The sequence below is a fragment of the Chiloscyllium plagiosum genome, unplaced genomic scaffold, assembly GCF_037043375.1.
Source record: "Chiloscyllium plagiosum isolate Xiang-an unplaced genomic scaffold, Cpla_swu_hap1 HiC_scaffold_14, whole genome shotgun sequence".
NCBI lineage: Eukaryota > Metazoa > Chordata > Chondrichthyes > Orectolobiformes > Hemiscylliidae > Chiloscyllium > Chiloscyllium plagiosum.
In genome coordinates this window covers 10,037,265-10,053,181 of record NW_028270152.1, presented here as the reverse complement: position 1 = coordinate 10,053,181, position 15,917 = coordinate 10,037,265, and the positions used below count along the sequence as shown (strand labels likewise).

Genomic DNA, 15,917 nt, shown 5'->3' with positions numbered 1-15,917 from the left:
CCCGAGTTACCTACCCCCATCCCCTGACAGCCCCCACTCCAGCCCTGCCCAGTCCCAGGTTACGTGACTTCAGCGCCCGGCCAATGCAGCTGGGGGCGTGGAATCTGCCGACTGCTGAACTCCCGTACCCCTGGACCCGCTCGGTTCCCCGGGCCTCTGCTAGACCCGATGTGCACACTGCTCCGTTCACGTTTCTGTCTCCCTTATCCCCGCGCTTTCCCCCGCCCCTGAACCCACCCCCCGTTCACCCTCCCCACCCACCCCTCCCTCCCCAACCCGCGCGCACACAGACAGACAGACAGACAGACAGTCAGCCTACTAGGCTCCAAGTGACAACTGAGCTCTCTCTGTCTTTCTTCGCCCACCCCGTCCCACCCTCGCTTTCTCCTCCATCGCTCCTCTCCTGGTGAAGCCTCAGCTGCTACATGCCATAGCGTCAATCACTTGTTCCAGCTTACTCCGCAGTCTCTGCCTCCGTGCCTGCTCATCCTTCTCTAGAGTTGATAAGATCTGAAAGGGAGAGAGGGGTGGGTGGATGGGGAAAGAGAGAAAACAAAACTGTTACTCAGCACGCTTCGAGAACCGTTGTGGAACCCCGTGGACCGTCTTGGTGCCTGCTCTGAGGACTGGTCTTGGACACAACCCAGAGAAAGTACATTACACTAGATGTGGAGGGACTAAAACAGCAAATTGCTGGAAAAGCTCAGCAGGTCTGGCAGCATCTGTGCAGAGAAATCAGAGTTAATGTTTTGGGCTGTGTGACCCTTCCTCAGGAATTATGGTAGCTAGGAAAATGTCAATTTATATGATATGGAGGGATTGGCTTATGAATCTCCACAGTGTGGAAAGAGGCCATTTGGCCCATCAGGTCTGCACCATTTCTCTGAAGAGGGGTCACACCCTATTCCCATAACCCCCTGTATGGTTAATCCACCTGGCCTGCACACTACGGGGTAATTTAGCATGGTCGATTCACCTAACCCGGACTGTGGGATGAAACCGGAGCACCCGCAGCAAACCCGCGCAGACACGGGGAGAATGTGCAAACTCCACACAGCCAGTTGTCCGAGGATGGGATCGAACCCAGGTCCCTGTGAGGCAGCAGTGCTAACCACTGAGCCACCATGAGGAGACGTTCAGTAGGTTGGGCCTGCACTCATCTGAGTTTATAAGAATGAGAGGTGACCTTATTGAAATGTACAAGATTGTTAGGGGGTGTGAAAGGGGACATGTGGACAGGTTGTCTCTTGCCTGGGCGAGTCCAGGACCTGAGGGCATTAACCTCAGAACGAGAGGCGCCCAATTACAACAGAGATGAGGAGGACCGTCTTCTCTCGGAGTGCAGTGAAACTGTGGGATTCTTTACCCCAGAGGGCTGTCGGGGCTGGGGCATTAAGTGTATTCAAGGCTGAGGTTTTTCATGAGTGAGGGAATCAAGAGTTATTGGGAAAAGGCAGGGAGGTGGAGTTGTGGATTATCAGATCAGCCGTGATCTCAGTGAATGGCAGAGCTGACTTGATGGGTCGAATGGCCTACTCCTGCTCCTCTGTCTTACGATCTTATTTCATTATGCTTCAGTCATTGCTCGGTGGTAGTCTGGAGTGAGACGGCTCCCTTCCTGGTGCAGTACTGAGGGAGTGCTGCACGGTCAGAGGGACCTTTTTTCAGATGCAAGATTTCTGATGGACATGTCAGATTCTGTGGCAGTATTCTGAAAAAGAGCAGGAGGGCTCCCTGTCCTAATCAACATTTATTCCCCCCGATTACCATCACCAATTCTAGTTAGTACTCGTTATGGCCGTGTTTCCTCAACCACAACTGTGACCACACTTTGTGGTTGACTGGAGAGTGTTTTCACGATATCCTGAAATCAGGAAGGGCTTTGTAAGAATCCAGATTCTTCACAGATCCGACAATCTACAGCGGACAGGATAGAAAGAACAATTCTCAGTGGCAAAGCCCCACAAATCACGGGGCAATTTAAAGTAAAAAACATTTGTCCCTTGTGACACAAGTTTCTCTGGTGAATAGCATCACTTATCAAAGAAAGGACCTCCACTTCCAGAGATAGAGCTACCATCAATGCAGCCTCAAGCTGCAGCTTTATACGACTTGGGATATGCCGTGCTTAGAGTATTGCATTCCATTCTGGTCGCGACATTACAGAAAGGATGGGGAGGCTTTGGAGAGGGTGTGGAAGAGGTTTACCAGGATGCTACCTGGATTAGAGGTATGGGCTACAAGGAGAGGCTGGAAAAACTCAGGTTGTTTTCTCTGGAGTGGCAGAGACTGAGGGGAGACTTGATGGAAGGCTATAAAATTATGAGAGGCATAGACAGGGTTGGCGGTCAGAATCTTTTTCCCAGAGTTGAAATGTCTAAAACCAGGGGGCATGCATTTAAGGTGAGAGGGGTAAAGTTCAAAGGAGATGTGAGTGGCAGGTTTTTTACACAGAGAGTGGTAGGAGTCTGGAATGTGCTGCCAGGGGTGATAGCAGAGGCAGATACTATATAGGGGCATTTAAGGAGCTTTTAGATAAACAGATGAATATGCAAGGAATGGAGAGATATGGAGCAAGGGCGGGCAGAAGGGATTAGTTTAATTTGGCGTCGAGTTTGGCACAACATCATGGGCCGAAGGGCCCATTCCTGGGCTGTATTGTTCTCTGTTCTATGAGTTTGCAACACTGGGTATAAAATCCCAAGAGTGTTTAGTCTCTCAATTTGTTTTGGGAATGGTGCTGCCTCCTTCCACTCCCCTAATCTCTTTGAAATGACACATTTTTAGCAGGTTAGTTGAGCAGCTCAATATTTCACATCACGGCCTCACTGCGGGTTACTGTCTTTCGCTGGTGGCTGGAAGGGAGAACACCAATTAAACAGCTCATGAGTGTCGAGCCTACCATCAATTAGAGGAAGTGGGGGCTTTGTTAACCATCTAACTAAGTTCATCATTGCGTCCAGTGTCGGGGTAATGAAGGACAGTTCCCAGCAGTCAATGGTTTCCTTCAATATCTCCACAGGCTTTGCCTCAGAGACAGTGACCTTATGCTGCTGTCTCTGATTGATGGCAGACTCCTTTTACAAATTACACTCAGCATAAGACCGTAGGAAATAGGAACAGGAGTAGGCCATCGGCCCCTTGAGCCAGCTTTGCATTCTATAGGATCGTGGCTGATTCCACATTCCTCACATCCCCTTTCCTGATTCAGATGAGCCAGAAAACATTCCCATGAAATGTATCAATCAAAGAAGGAAGATCTCACATTGATATTGTCCCTTTAACAATCTCAGCAACGTCCCAAAGCAGACACAAAGTACATCTGAGGTGCAGTTTCTGTTGTAATCTAGGAATTCAGCAGATTAATCAAAGATGCTACTAATTAGCACATTCATATTAAGCCTTCGACCACAATAAAATGTCAATGAATTATTCAGTTGAACAACAGTAATTGGAAAGAATATCAGCTGATTAGCAGATTTCACAAGACCTATTCTTGTCTGAGATCACTCATTCCAGTCAGCGGCTCTCCTTGTTTCTGACAGCCGTAATCAGGGAACAATATATTTAACTGTCCCCTTTAAACAAAAGATGAATCTTTAAAGACCATGTGCCAATTAAAGTCCACGACTTTAGTAAATAATGTTGTAAGTTGGACAGTGTGTCTTTGCTGATACCTTCGCCTACTTTCTGAAGTAAGTCTCAATCTGTTTCCCATCTCACATAATAATTTCAATAATCCCAATTCCTTTTCCAGTCAGAACTGAAATAAAAGTTAGACTGGCATTGGAGGCAGTCCAGAGAAGGTTTATTCGGCTGATCGCAGGTATGGAGGGGCTGTCTTATGGGGAGAGGCCTAGTAGGTTGGGACTGCACACTTAGGAGAATGAGAGGCGGCCTGATTGACTTGGAGATAGTGAGGACTGCAGATGCTGGAAAGTCAAGAGCCGATAAAATATGGAGCTGGATAAAGCACAGCAGGTCAGAGGAGCAGGAGGGTTGACGTTTTGTTTATTGAAACACAGATTTTTAGGGGACTTGATGTGGACAGTTTGGTTTCCATTGTGGGACACACTAGGTCCAGAGGGTACCATCTCAGAATGAGGCCACCCATTTAAGACAGAGATGACAAGGATATTTTTCTCCCAAAGGGCTGTCAAGGCTGGTCACTGAGTATATTTAAGGCTGAGAGAGACAGATTTCTAATCAGTTACTGGGTTACTGGGAAAAGGCAGGAATGTGGAGTTGAGGATTCTCAGATCAGTCATGATCTCACTGAATGGCTGAGCAGACTGGATGGGCTGAATGGCCTTTCTTGGCTCTTGCATCGTACGGTTTTACGGAGCTGGAATTGTACACAGATTGCCCAAGGCCTGGGGATTGAGGCCTAGGCTGGAGCATAGTGCAAATGCAATGCCTCTGTTGGCAGCTCCTCTCTATCTCCTTGTGATGACAGATAGCATTGACCATTCTTCAGAGAGTTGAGGGTACACTCAATAACTGCAGCATCACAGTTCCGCTGGACTTTACCACCATCCTGGAGGTGGCAGTGCAATATCTTAATGTTCCTTCAGAGGGCTAGCAAACAGGCCGAACGGCCACTCTCTGTGGAGTAACCACCTGTATGATTCTGTGACAATGCTTCTAAAGGTGCTTCATTGATTGTAATGCACAAGAGACATCCTGAGGTTGTGGAAGATGCTTTATAAATGGAGGTCCCTGGCTGTTGGAGACATCCCATCCTGGTATTATTTGACCTTTATAATAGGAGAGGATGAATTAGACTTGGGCCTCTCTCCCTGGAAAATCCAGGGTTTGAGGAGATAAGCCAGTGATAAGGGCTTTTGCCTGAAATGTTGATATTCTTGCTCCTCGGATGCTGCCTGACCTACTGTGCTTTTCCAGCACCACTCTAATCTTGAGCGATATATGTGTCCCAGTTCTTAAGGAGCTTGGAAAATAGGAGCAGGAGTAGGCTATTCGGCCCTTCGAGCCTGCTGCACCATTCAATAGGATTGTGGCTGATCGTGCAATTCAATCCCCAGTTCCTGCTTTTTCCCCATTCCCTTTGATCACTTTAGCTCCAAGAACTTTATCTAATTCCTTCCTGAAAACATTCAATGGCTTGGCCTCAACCAATTTCTGTGGCAGAGAATTCAACAGGCTCCAAAACTCTCTGGATGAAGACATTTCTCCTCATCCCAGTCCTAAATGGCCCCATATCCTTAGACGGTGACCCCTGGTTCTGGACTCCCAGATCATTGAAAGCATTCTTCCTGCGTTCGCCTTGTCTACTCAGGTTAGGTAAGGTGTTATGGGGGTGGGGGTGGAGGGAGCAGTGAAGGGGGAGGCAGAATGAAACGAGAGAAAGGTGCTAAATAATCAGGCAATGGGGAAGTGGCAACAATGGGGGAGGCAATGGCCTGGTGGTATTATCACTGGAGTGTAAATCCAGACACTCAGCCCACCCTCTGGTTCACTCATGTCCTTTCGGGAAGGAAACTGCCATCCTTACCTGGTCTGGCCTACATGTGACTCCAGACCCACAGCAATGTGGTTGGCTCTTAACTGCCCTCTGGGCAATTAGGAATGGCCGACAAATGCTGGTCTAAAACAATAAAAAAAGCAGTGCTCCCCCTAAGCTTCTCACATGTACGACCATATAGCAGCTGAGGGATCCTGCACAGACACTATCATCCTCTATATCAATGTGCGCTGCGGTTTAAAGTTATTGAGGAGATTAACGCAAAGTCTGTGCAGTAACGACAAGGACTAGAGGACACAGCGGCTGACAACTAGAAAGCTGACGGGCAGCCATCGCCAATCTGGTTTACACTGCATTTGGGAATTGAAGCTAATTACAGAATTTAAAAATAACTCCAAAGAAACAGGCGCTTCGACAAAGCCTCCCACTCAAAATGGAGCTTACACCTAATCAAGGCAATATGGTATTCGTGTGTCTTTCCCATGACTTCTTTTTATCTTCGTGTCTGCCACAAGCTGTTGTTAATTACTGCTGCAAAGCAAGTCACCAAAATGGAAAGACCACAGCGACATCTCAATGCACAGCGTCATTAGCGACAGGTTCGGAGCATCACCTTTCAGGGTGGGTAAGGAGCATCAGGAGGTGAAACCTCCCACAGAGCAAGGGACTGGGGTTCACCGCAAGGTACGGAAGGCTAAAGGGAGGTTTAATCGAGGCGCTTAAAATTATCAAGAAAAAGGTGCTGAAAATCTGAAAGAAACACTTAGAGCACTCGAGGAACTCGGCCTGTCTATGGAGAGAGAAACAGTGATAGTGTTTTAAGGAGTTCAGAAAGGTCACACAAGTTTTAAAATAGTAACTGTTTCTCTCTCCACAGATGCTGCCAAGTTAAAAAAAAAGTTAATAATTTCCAATGGCTCAAAGGTCAATAGGGAATGGGTACAGTTTAGCAGAAGAACAGAGATGATGTGAATCATAGAATCCCCACAGTGCGAAAGCACACCATTCTACCCATCTAGTCCATACCAACCCTCTGAAGTGCATCCCACCCAGACCTACCCCACAACCCTCCATTTCCCATGCCCGGTCCACCTAACTGCACATCCCTGGGGCAATTTAGCATGGCCAATCCACCTAAACTGCACACCTTTGGACTGTGGGAGGAAACCCATGCAGACATGGGAAGAATGTGTAAACTCCACACAGACAGTCGCCCAAGGGTGGCTCAGTGGTTAGCACTGCTGCCTCACAGCGCCAGAACCTGGGTCTCTGGCGCTGTGAGGCAGCAGTGCTAACCACTGAGCCACTGTGCCACGTTTCCACATGTTTAGAATTTGGAATGTGCTGCCTGGTCAGATTGAACTGTGGCCTGTAAGAGAGAGTTTGATGAACACATGAGGAGAAGAATTGTCAGAACAAATTATAGTGGCTAAATGGATTGCTCCTTGAGTGAAGTCATGTCAACTTGACTCGTCAAATAAACTTCTCAGATCCAGACAATTGTAGATTCCTTTATCCAGAGGTTAGATTAGAGTGGTGCTGGAAAAGCACAGCAGGTCAGGCAGCATCCAAGGAGCAGGAAAATCGAAGCTTCGGGCAAAAGCCCTTCATCAGGAATCCCCTTTTGCCCGAAACGTCAATTTTCCTGCCCCTCGGATGCTGCCTGACCTGCTGTGCTTTTCCAGCACCACTCTAATCTAACCTCTGGTTTCCAGCATCTGCAGTCCTCACTAGTGCCTAGTTGATTCTTTTATCCAACTTGTTCTGACACACCTCTGGTCAGGCGCAACTGGGACTTGAACAGCGGTCTTCAAGCCCACAGGTAGAGACACTACCCCCTGCAGGACCAGATCCCTTCAGCTAGAACATACAGCTGCCTGCAAACTGGTGATGGGAAAAGAGTGAGTGGCAATTCTCCAAGGTATTGCTGTTACTCCTGTGGGTATTATGATCAAAATCACAGAGTCTAAAAGCTACAGTAAACTTCTATAAATCAGCGGGACTAGGGGAATGGATACAATGAAAGCAATTCTGGATTTTCAATTCTTGCCCAGAGACCTTGAAGGGTAGAGCAGTGATATAAGGATTTGAAGAGGTTGAATAAAGAGAGGTGAGTTGATCTGGTGAGGGTGAAAGTGACAGGGCTGAGTTTATGGCCTGACAGGGAAGGGATGGAAGCTTCCATTGAACATAGGAAATTACTCAAGTACTGAAATGACTGATGACTGTCTATTTCAGCTTCTGCCAAGCAGGTACCCGTATGATACAGTGTTAATGGAGTCAGTGACTATTCACAACAGTCACTGAGTTGACAACAGTCCCCGGATATAACACGAGCAAATTCCCAGAGATGGAAAACATTTCTTACTCTTCGTTATTCATGAAGAGGACATGGATGTCCTTCAGCCATCATTTATTGCCCAGGAGAAAGCAACAATGAGCTGCCTTCTTGAACCTCTTGTGTCAGCGAGAGGGTTCCATGATATTGACCCATGACAGTGTTGGAGAGGGAGTCCCATGATATTGACCCATGACAGTGTTGGAGAGGGAGTTCCATGATATTGACCCATGACAGTGTTGGAGAGGGAGTTCCATGATATTGACCCATGACAGTGTTGGGGAGGGGGTTCCATGATATTGACCCATGACAGTGTTGGAGAGGGGGTACAATGATATTGACCCATGACAGTGTTGGAGAGGGAGTACCATGATATTGACCCATGACAGTGTTGGAGAGGGAGTTCCAAGATATTGACCCATGACAGTGTGGGAGAGGGAGTACAATGATATTGAGCCACGACAGTATTGGAGAGGGGGTTCCATGATATTGACCCATGACAGTGTTGGAGAGGCAGTTCCATGATATTGACCCATGACAGTGTTGGAGAAGGAGTTCCATGATATTGACCCATGACAGTGTTGGGGAGGGGGTTCCATGATATTGACCCATGACAGTGTTGGAGAGGGGGTACAATGATATTGACCCATGACAGTGTTGGAGAGGGAGTACAATGATATTGACCCATGACAGTGTTGGAGAGGGAGTTCCAAGATATTGACCCATGACAGTGTGGGAGAGGGAGTACAATGATATTGAGCCACGACAGTATTGGAGAGGGGGTTCCATGATATTGACCCATGACAGTGTTGGAGAGGCAGTTCCATGATATTGACCCATGACAGTGTTGGAGAGGGAGTTACATGATATTGACCCATGACAGTGTGGGAGAGGGAGTTCCATGATATTGACACATGACAGTGTTGGAGAGGGAGTTCCATGATATTGACCCATGACAGTGTTGGAGAGGCAGTTCCATGATATTGACCCATGACAGTGTTGGAGAGGGAGTTACATGATATTGACCCATGACAGTGTGGGAGAGGGAGTTCCATGATATTGACACATGACAGTGTTGGAGAGGGAGTTCCATGATATTGACCCATGACAGTGTTGGGGTGGGAGCTCCATGATATTGACCCATGACAGTGTCGGAGAGGGAGTTCCATGATATTGACCCATGACAGTGTTGGAGAGGGAGTTCCATGATATTGACCCATGACAGTGTTGGAGAGGGGGTTCCATGATATTGACCCATGACAGTGTCGGAGAGGGAGTTCCATGATATTGACCCATGACAGTGTTGGAGAGGGAGTTCCATGATATTAACCCATGACAGTGTTGGAGAGGGAGTTCCATGATATTGACCCATGACAGTGTAGGAGAGGGGGTTCCATGATATTGACCCATGACAGTGTTGGAAAGGGAGTTCCATGATATTGGCCAATGACAGTGTTGGAAAGGGGGTTCCATGATATTGACCCATGACAGTGTTGGAGAGGGAGTTCCATGATATTGACCCATGACAGTGTTGGAGAGGGAGTTCCATGATATTGACCCATGACAGTGTTGGAAAAGGAGTTCCATGACATTGACCCATGACAGTGTTGGAGAGGGAGTTCCATGATATTGACCCATGAGAGTGTTGGAGAGGGAGTTCCATGATATTGACCCATAACAGTGTTGGAGAGGGAGTTCCATGACATTGACCCATGACAGTGTTGGAAAGGGAGTTCCATGACATTGACCCATGACAGTGTTGGAGAGGCAGTTCCATGATATTGACCCATGACAGTGTTGGAGAGGGAGTTCCATGATATTGACCCATGATAGTGTCGGAGAGGGGGTTCCATGATATTGACCCATGACAGTGTTGCAAAGGGAGTTCCATGATATTGACCCATGACAGTGTTGGAGAGGGAGTACAATGATATTGACCCATAACAGTGTTGGAGAGGGAGTTCCATGATATTGACCCATGACAGTGTCGGAGAGGGAGTTCCATGATATTGACCCATGACAGTGTTGGAGAGGGAGTTCCATGATATTGACCCATGACAGTGTTGGGGAGGGGGTTCCATGATATTGACCCATGACAGTGTTGGAGAGGGAGTTCCATGATATTGACCCATGACAGTGTTGGAAAGGGAGTTCCATGATATTGACCCATGACAGTGTTGGAAAGGCAGTTCCAGGATATTGACCCATCTCATAGTTGGAGAGGGAGTTCCATGATATTGACCCATGACAGTGTAGGAGAGGGAGTTCCATGATATTGACCCATGACAATGTTGGAGAGGGAGTTCCATGATATTGGCCCATGATAGTGTTGGAGAGGGGGTTCCATGATATTGACCCATGACAGTGTTGGGGCGGGGGTTCCAGGATATTGACCCATGGCAATGTTGGAGAGGGAGTTCCATGATATTGGCCCATGACAGTGTTGGAGAGGTGGTTCCATGATATTGACCCATGACAGTGTAGGAGAGGGAGTTCCATGATATTGACCCATGACAGCGTTGGAGAGGGTGTTCGATGACATTGACCCATGACAGTGTCGGAGGGGGAGTTCCATGATATTGACCCATGACAGTGTTGGAGAGGGAGTTCCATGATATTGACCCATGACAGTGTTGGAGAGGGAGTTCCATGATATTGACCCATGACAGTGTTGGAAAGGGAGTTCCAGGATATTGACCCATCACAGTGTTGGAGAGGGAGTTCCATGATATTGACCCATGACAGTGTAGGAGAGGGAGTTCCATGATATTGACCCATGACAGCGTTGGAGAGGGAGTTCTATGACATTGACCCATGACAGTGTCGGAGAGGGAGTTCCATGATATTGACCCATGACAGTGTTGGAGAGGGAGTTCCATGATATTGACCCATGACAGTGTTGGAGAGGGAGTTCCATGATATTGACCCATGACAGTGTCGGAGAGGGAGTTCCATGATATTGACCTATGACAGTGTCGGAGAGGGAGTTCCATGATATTGACCTATGACAGTGATGGAGAGGGAGTTCCATGATATTGACCTATGACAGTGTTGGAGAGAGAGTTTCATGATGTTGACCCATGACAGTGTTGGAGAGGGAGTTCCATGATATTGATCCATGACAGTATTGGATAGGGAGTTCCATGATATTGACCCATGACAGTGTTGGAGAGGGAGGTCCATGATATTGACCCATGACAGTATTGGAGAGGGAGTTCCATGATATTGACCCATGACAGTGTTGGAGAGGGAGGTCCATGATATTGACCCATGACAGTGTTGGAGAGGGGGTTCCATGATATTGACCCATGACAGTGTTGGAGAGGGAGTTCCATGATATTGACCCATGACAGTGTCGGAGAGGGAGTTCAATGATATTGACCCATGATATTGTCAGAGAGGGGCTTCCACGATATTGACCCATGACAGTGTTGGAGAGGGAGTTCCATGATATTGACCCATGACAGTGTTGGAGAGGCAGTTCCATGATATTAACCCATGACAGTGTTAGAGAGGGAGTACAATGATATTGAGCCATGACAGTATTGGAGAGGGGGTTCCATGATATTGACCCATGACAGTGTTGGAGAGGGAGTTCCATGATATTGACCCATGACCGTGTTGGAGAGGGAGTTCCAGGATATTGACCCATGACAGTGTTGAAAAGGGAGTTCCATGATATTGACCCATGGCAGTGTTGGAGAGGGAGTTCCATGATATTGACCCATGACAGTGTCGGAGAGGGAGTTCCATGATATTGAGCCATGACGGTATTGGAGAGGCAGTTCCATGATATTGAGCCATGACAGTATTGGAGAGGGCGTTCCATGATATTGACCCATGACAGTGTTGGAGAGGGAGTTCCATGATATTGGCCCATGACAGTGTTGGAGAGGGAGTTCCATGATATTGACCCATGACAGTGTTGGAAAGGGAGTTCCATGATATTGACCCATGACAGTGTTGGAAAGGGAATTTCAGGATATTGACCCATCACAGTGTTGGAGAGGGAGTTCCATGATACTGACCCATGACAGTATAGGAGAGGGAGTTCCATGATATTGACCCATGACAGTGTTGGAGAGGGAGTTCTATGACATTGACCCATGACAGTGTTGGAGAGGGAGTTCCATGATATTGACCCATGACAGTGTTGGAGAGGGAGTTCCATGATATTGACCCATGACAGTGTTGGAGAGGGAGTTCCATGATATTGGCCAATGACAGTGTTGGAAAGGGGGTTCCATGATATTGACCCATGACAGTGTCGGAGAGGGAGTTCCATGATATTGACCCATGACAGTGTTGGAGAGGGAGTTCCATGATATTGACCTATGACAGTGTCGGAGATAGAGTTTCATGATGTTGACCCATGACAGTTTTGGAGAGGGAGTTCCATGATATTGACCCATGACAGTATTGGATAGGGAGTTCCATGATATTGACCCATGACAGTGTTGGAGAGGGAGGTCCATGATATTGACCCATGACAGCATTGGAGAGGGAGTTCCATGATATTGACCCATGACAGTGTTGGAGAGGGAGGTCCATGATATTGACGCATGACAGTGTTGGAGAGGGGGTTCCATGATATTGACCTATGACAGTGTTGGAGAGGGAGTTCCATGATATTAACCCATGACAGTGTCGGAGAGGGAGTTCAATGATATTGACCCATGATAGTGTCGGAGAGGGGCTTCCACGATATTGACCCATGACAGTGTTGGAGAGGGAGTTCCATGATATTGGCCAATGACAGTGTTGGAGAGGGAGTACCATGATATTGACCCATGACAGTGTTGGAGAGGGAGTACAATGATATTGACGCATGACAGTGTTGGAGAGGGAGTTCCATGATATTGACCCATGACAGTGTTGGAGAGGCAGTTCCATGATATTAACCCATGACAGTGTTAGAGAGGCAGTACAATGATATTGAGCCATGACAGTATTGGAGAGGGGGTTCCATGATATTGACCCATGACAGTGTTGCAAAGGGAGTTCCATGATATTGACCCATGGCAGTGTTGGAGAGGGAGTTCCATGATATTGACCCATGACCGTGTTGGAGAGGGAGTTCCATGATATTGAGCCATGACGGTATTGGAGAGGGAGTTCCATGATATTGACCCATGACAGTGTCGGAGAGGGGGTTCCATGATATTGACCCATGACAGTGTTGGAGAGGGAGTTCCATGATATTGACCCATGACAGTGTTGGAGAGGGGGTTCCATGATATTGAGCCATGACGGTATTGGAGAGGGAGTTCCATGATATTGTGCCATGACAGTATTGGAGAGGGAGTTCCATGATATTGACCCATGACAGTGTTGCAAAGGGAGTTCCATGATATTGACCCATGGCAGTGTTGGAGAGGGAGTTCAATGATATTGACCCATGACAGTGTTGGAGAGGGAGTTCCATGATATTGACCCATGACAGTGTTGCAAAGGGAGTTCCATGATATTGACCCATGACAGTGCTGGAGAGGGAGATCCATGATATTGACACATGACAGTGTTGGAGAGGGAGTTCCATGATATTGGCCCATGACAGTGTTGGAGAGGGGGTTCCATGATATTGACCCATGGCAGTGCTGGAGAGGGAGTTCCATGATATTGGTCCATGCCAGTGTTGGAGAGGGGGTTCCATGATATTGACCCATGACAATGTTGGAAAGGGAGTTCCATGATATTGGCCAATGACAGTGTTGGAGAGGGGGTTCCATGACATTGACCCATGACATTGTTCAAGAGGGAGTTCCATGATATTGACCGATGACAGGGTTAGAGAGGGAGTACAATGATATTGACCCATGACAGTATTGGATAGGGAGTTCCATGATATTGACCCATGACAGTGTTGGAGAGGGTGTTCCATGATATTGGCCAATGACAGTGTTGGAAAGGGGGTTCCATGATATTGACCCATGACAGTGTTGGAAAGGGAGTTCCATGATATTGACCCATGACAGTGCTGGAGAGGGAGTTCCATGATATTGGCCCATGACAGTGTTCGAGAGGGAGTACAATGATATTGGCCAATGACAGTTTTGGAAAGGGGGTTCCATGATATTGACCCATGACAGTGTTGGAAAGGGAGTTCCATGATATTGACCCATGACAGTGTTGGAGAGGGAGTTCCATGATATTGACCCATTACAGTGTTGGAGAGGGAGTTCCATGGTATTGTCCAATGACAGTGTTAGAGAGGGAGTACAATGATATTGAGTCATGACAGTATTGGAGAGGGAGTTCCATGATATTGACCCATGACGGTGTTGGAGAAGGAGTTCCATGATACGGACCTATGACAGTGTTGGAGAGAGAGTTCCATGATATTGACCCTTGACACTGTAGGAGAGAGAGTTCCATGATATTGACACATGACAGTGTTGGAGAAGGAGTTCCATGATGTTGACCCATGACAGTGTTGGACAGGGGTTCCATGATATTGACCCATGACAGTGTCGGAGAGGGAGTTCCATGATATTGACCCATGACAGTGTTGGAGAGGGAGTTCCATGATAGTGACCCATGACAGTGTTGGAGAGGGGGTTCCATGACATTGACCCATGACAGTGTTGGAGAGGGGGTTCCATGGTATTGACCAATGACAGTGTTAGAGAGGGAGTACAATGATATTGAGTCATGACAGTATTGGAGAGGGAGTTCCATGATATTGACCGATGACGGTGTTGGAGAAGGAGTTCCATGATACGGACCTATGACAGTGTTGGAGAGAGAGTTCCATGATATTGACCCTTGACACTGTAGGAGAGAGAGTTCCATGATATTGACACATGACAGTGTTGGAGAGGGAGTTCCATGATATTGACACATGACAGTGTTGGAGAAGGAGTTCCAATGATGTTGACCCATGACAGTGTTGGACAGGGGTTCCATGATATTGACCCATGACAGTGTTGGATAGGGAGTTCCATGATGTTGACCCATGACAGTGTTGGAGAGGGAGTTCCATGATATTGACCCATGACAGTATTGGATAGGGAGTTCCATGATATTGACCCATGACAGTGTTGGAGAGGGAGTTCCATGATATTGACCCATGACAGTGTTGGAGAGGGAGTCAGGATGGTAGGTGGCTTGGCGGGTAACTTGCAGGGGGTGGTGTTCCCATGAATCTGCTGCCCTTGTCCTTCTAGATGGAAGTGGTCGTGGGTTTGAAAAGTGCTGGCTTGGGAGATTTGGTAGGTTGCAGCAGTACATCTTGTAGATGATACGCACTGTGGGGGCTGAGCATCCATGATGAAGCTGTTAAATGGGTTTATTATTGAAGGTAGTGAAGACGTAGGGGGTGAATTTTGAAGATGGTGAATGGTTTGCCAATGTTCTGGATCTCATCGAATTTCATGTGTGATGCTCGGGCTTCACTTAGTTCCCATGAAACACCTGATATGTCCATTACCTACAAGACACAGGCTTTAAGGAGACAGATCGTAAGTTACTTGCCTCAGAATCTCCAATTTCTCTTGCAGTCAACAGAACACTGACACATTACTCATTCCTCACAAGCTTGTTCTACTCATCGTGCCCTGACTGCGCTCACCTCAAACACAACGCTTCTAGCAACAGGAGCAACAGCCTTCCCAAAGAACTCGGAGTAATTTAAAGGACAGTACAAGTCGGGAGGAGTACATTTGTAGAATCTTTCACAGTTCAAAGTCTCTTCTCCCCAAGACTGAGCAGTCAATGGAAAAGGATTCAGGAGGAGGGGTCTGTGGAGATGTGGATGTCCATATTCACAGAATCACAGACGTGTCACAGTGCAGAAGGAGGGCATTGGGCCTTTCTGTTTGTACTGGCTCTTTAAATCAGCATCCATTACCTAGTGCTAATCTCCTGCCTTTTCACTCCTTGCACAGTATTTTCATGCAAATAACCATCCAATGCCCATTTGAATGTAAGAGGCTTCACTGTCACCTTCAGGTTCCTGTGGTCTGGTGGTACTGGCCCTACCTCTAGACCAGGAGGCTTGGGTTCAAATCCCGGCTGCCCCAGAAGTGTGCCATAGCATCACTGACCTTTCTAATTTTGATTAGAAACTATCAAAATCTTCACATAGACCAACAC

The 15,917-nt window shown here is 47.4% G+C and overlaps 1 protein-coding gene across 2 annotated transcripts in view; it reads right to left on the bottom strand.

The window, feature by feature from the left end:
- Positions 1–376: 376 nt before the first annotated feature.
- LOC122558816 (plexin-A1-like) overlaps positions 377–15,917 on the bottom strand; it is a 588,446-nt gene continuing 572,905 nt past the window's right edge. For both annotated transcript variants that reach the window (XM_087994072.1, XM_087994073.1), the window contains exon 32: positions 377–510. In XM_087994072.1, coding sequence (XP_087850198.1) covers positions 415–510 — 96 coding nt within the window. In that variant the 3' untranslated portion in view covers positions 377–414. The remainder of the gene's footprint in view (positions 511–15,917) is intronic.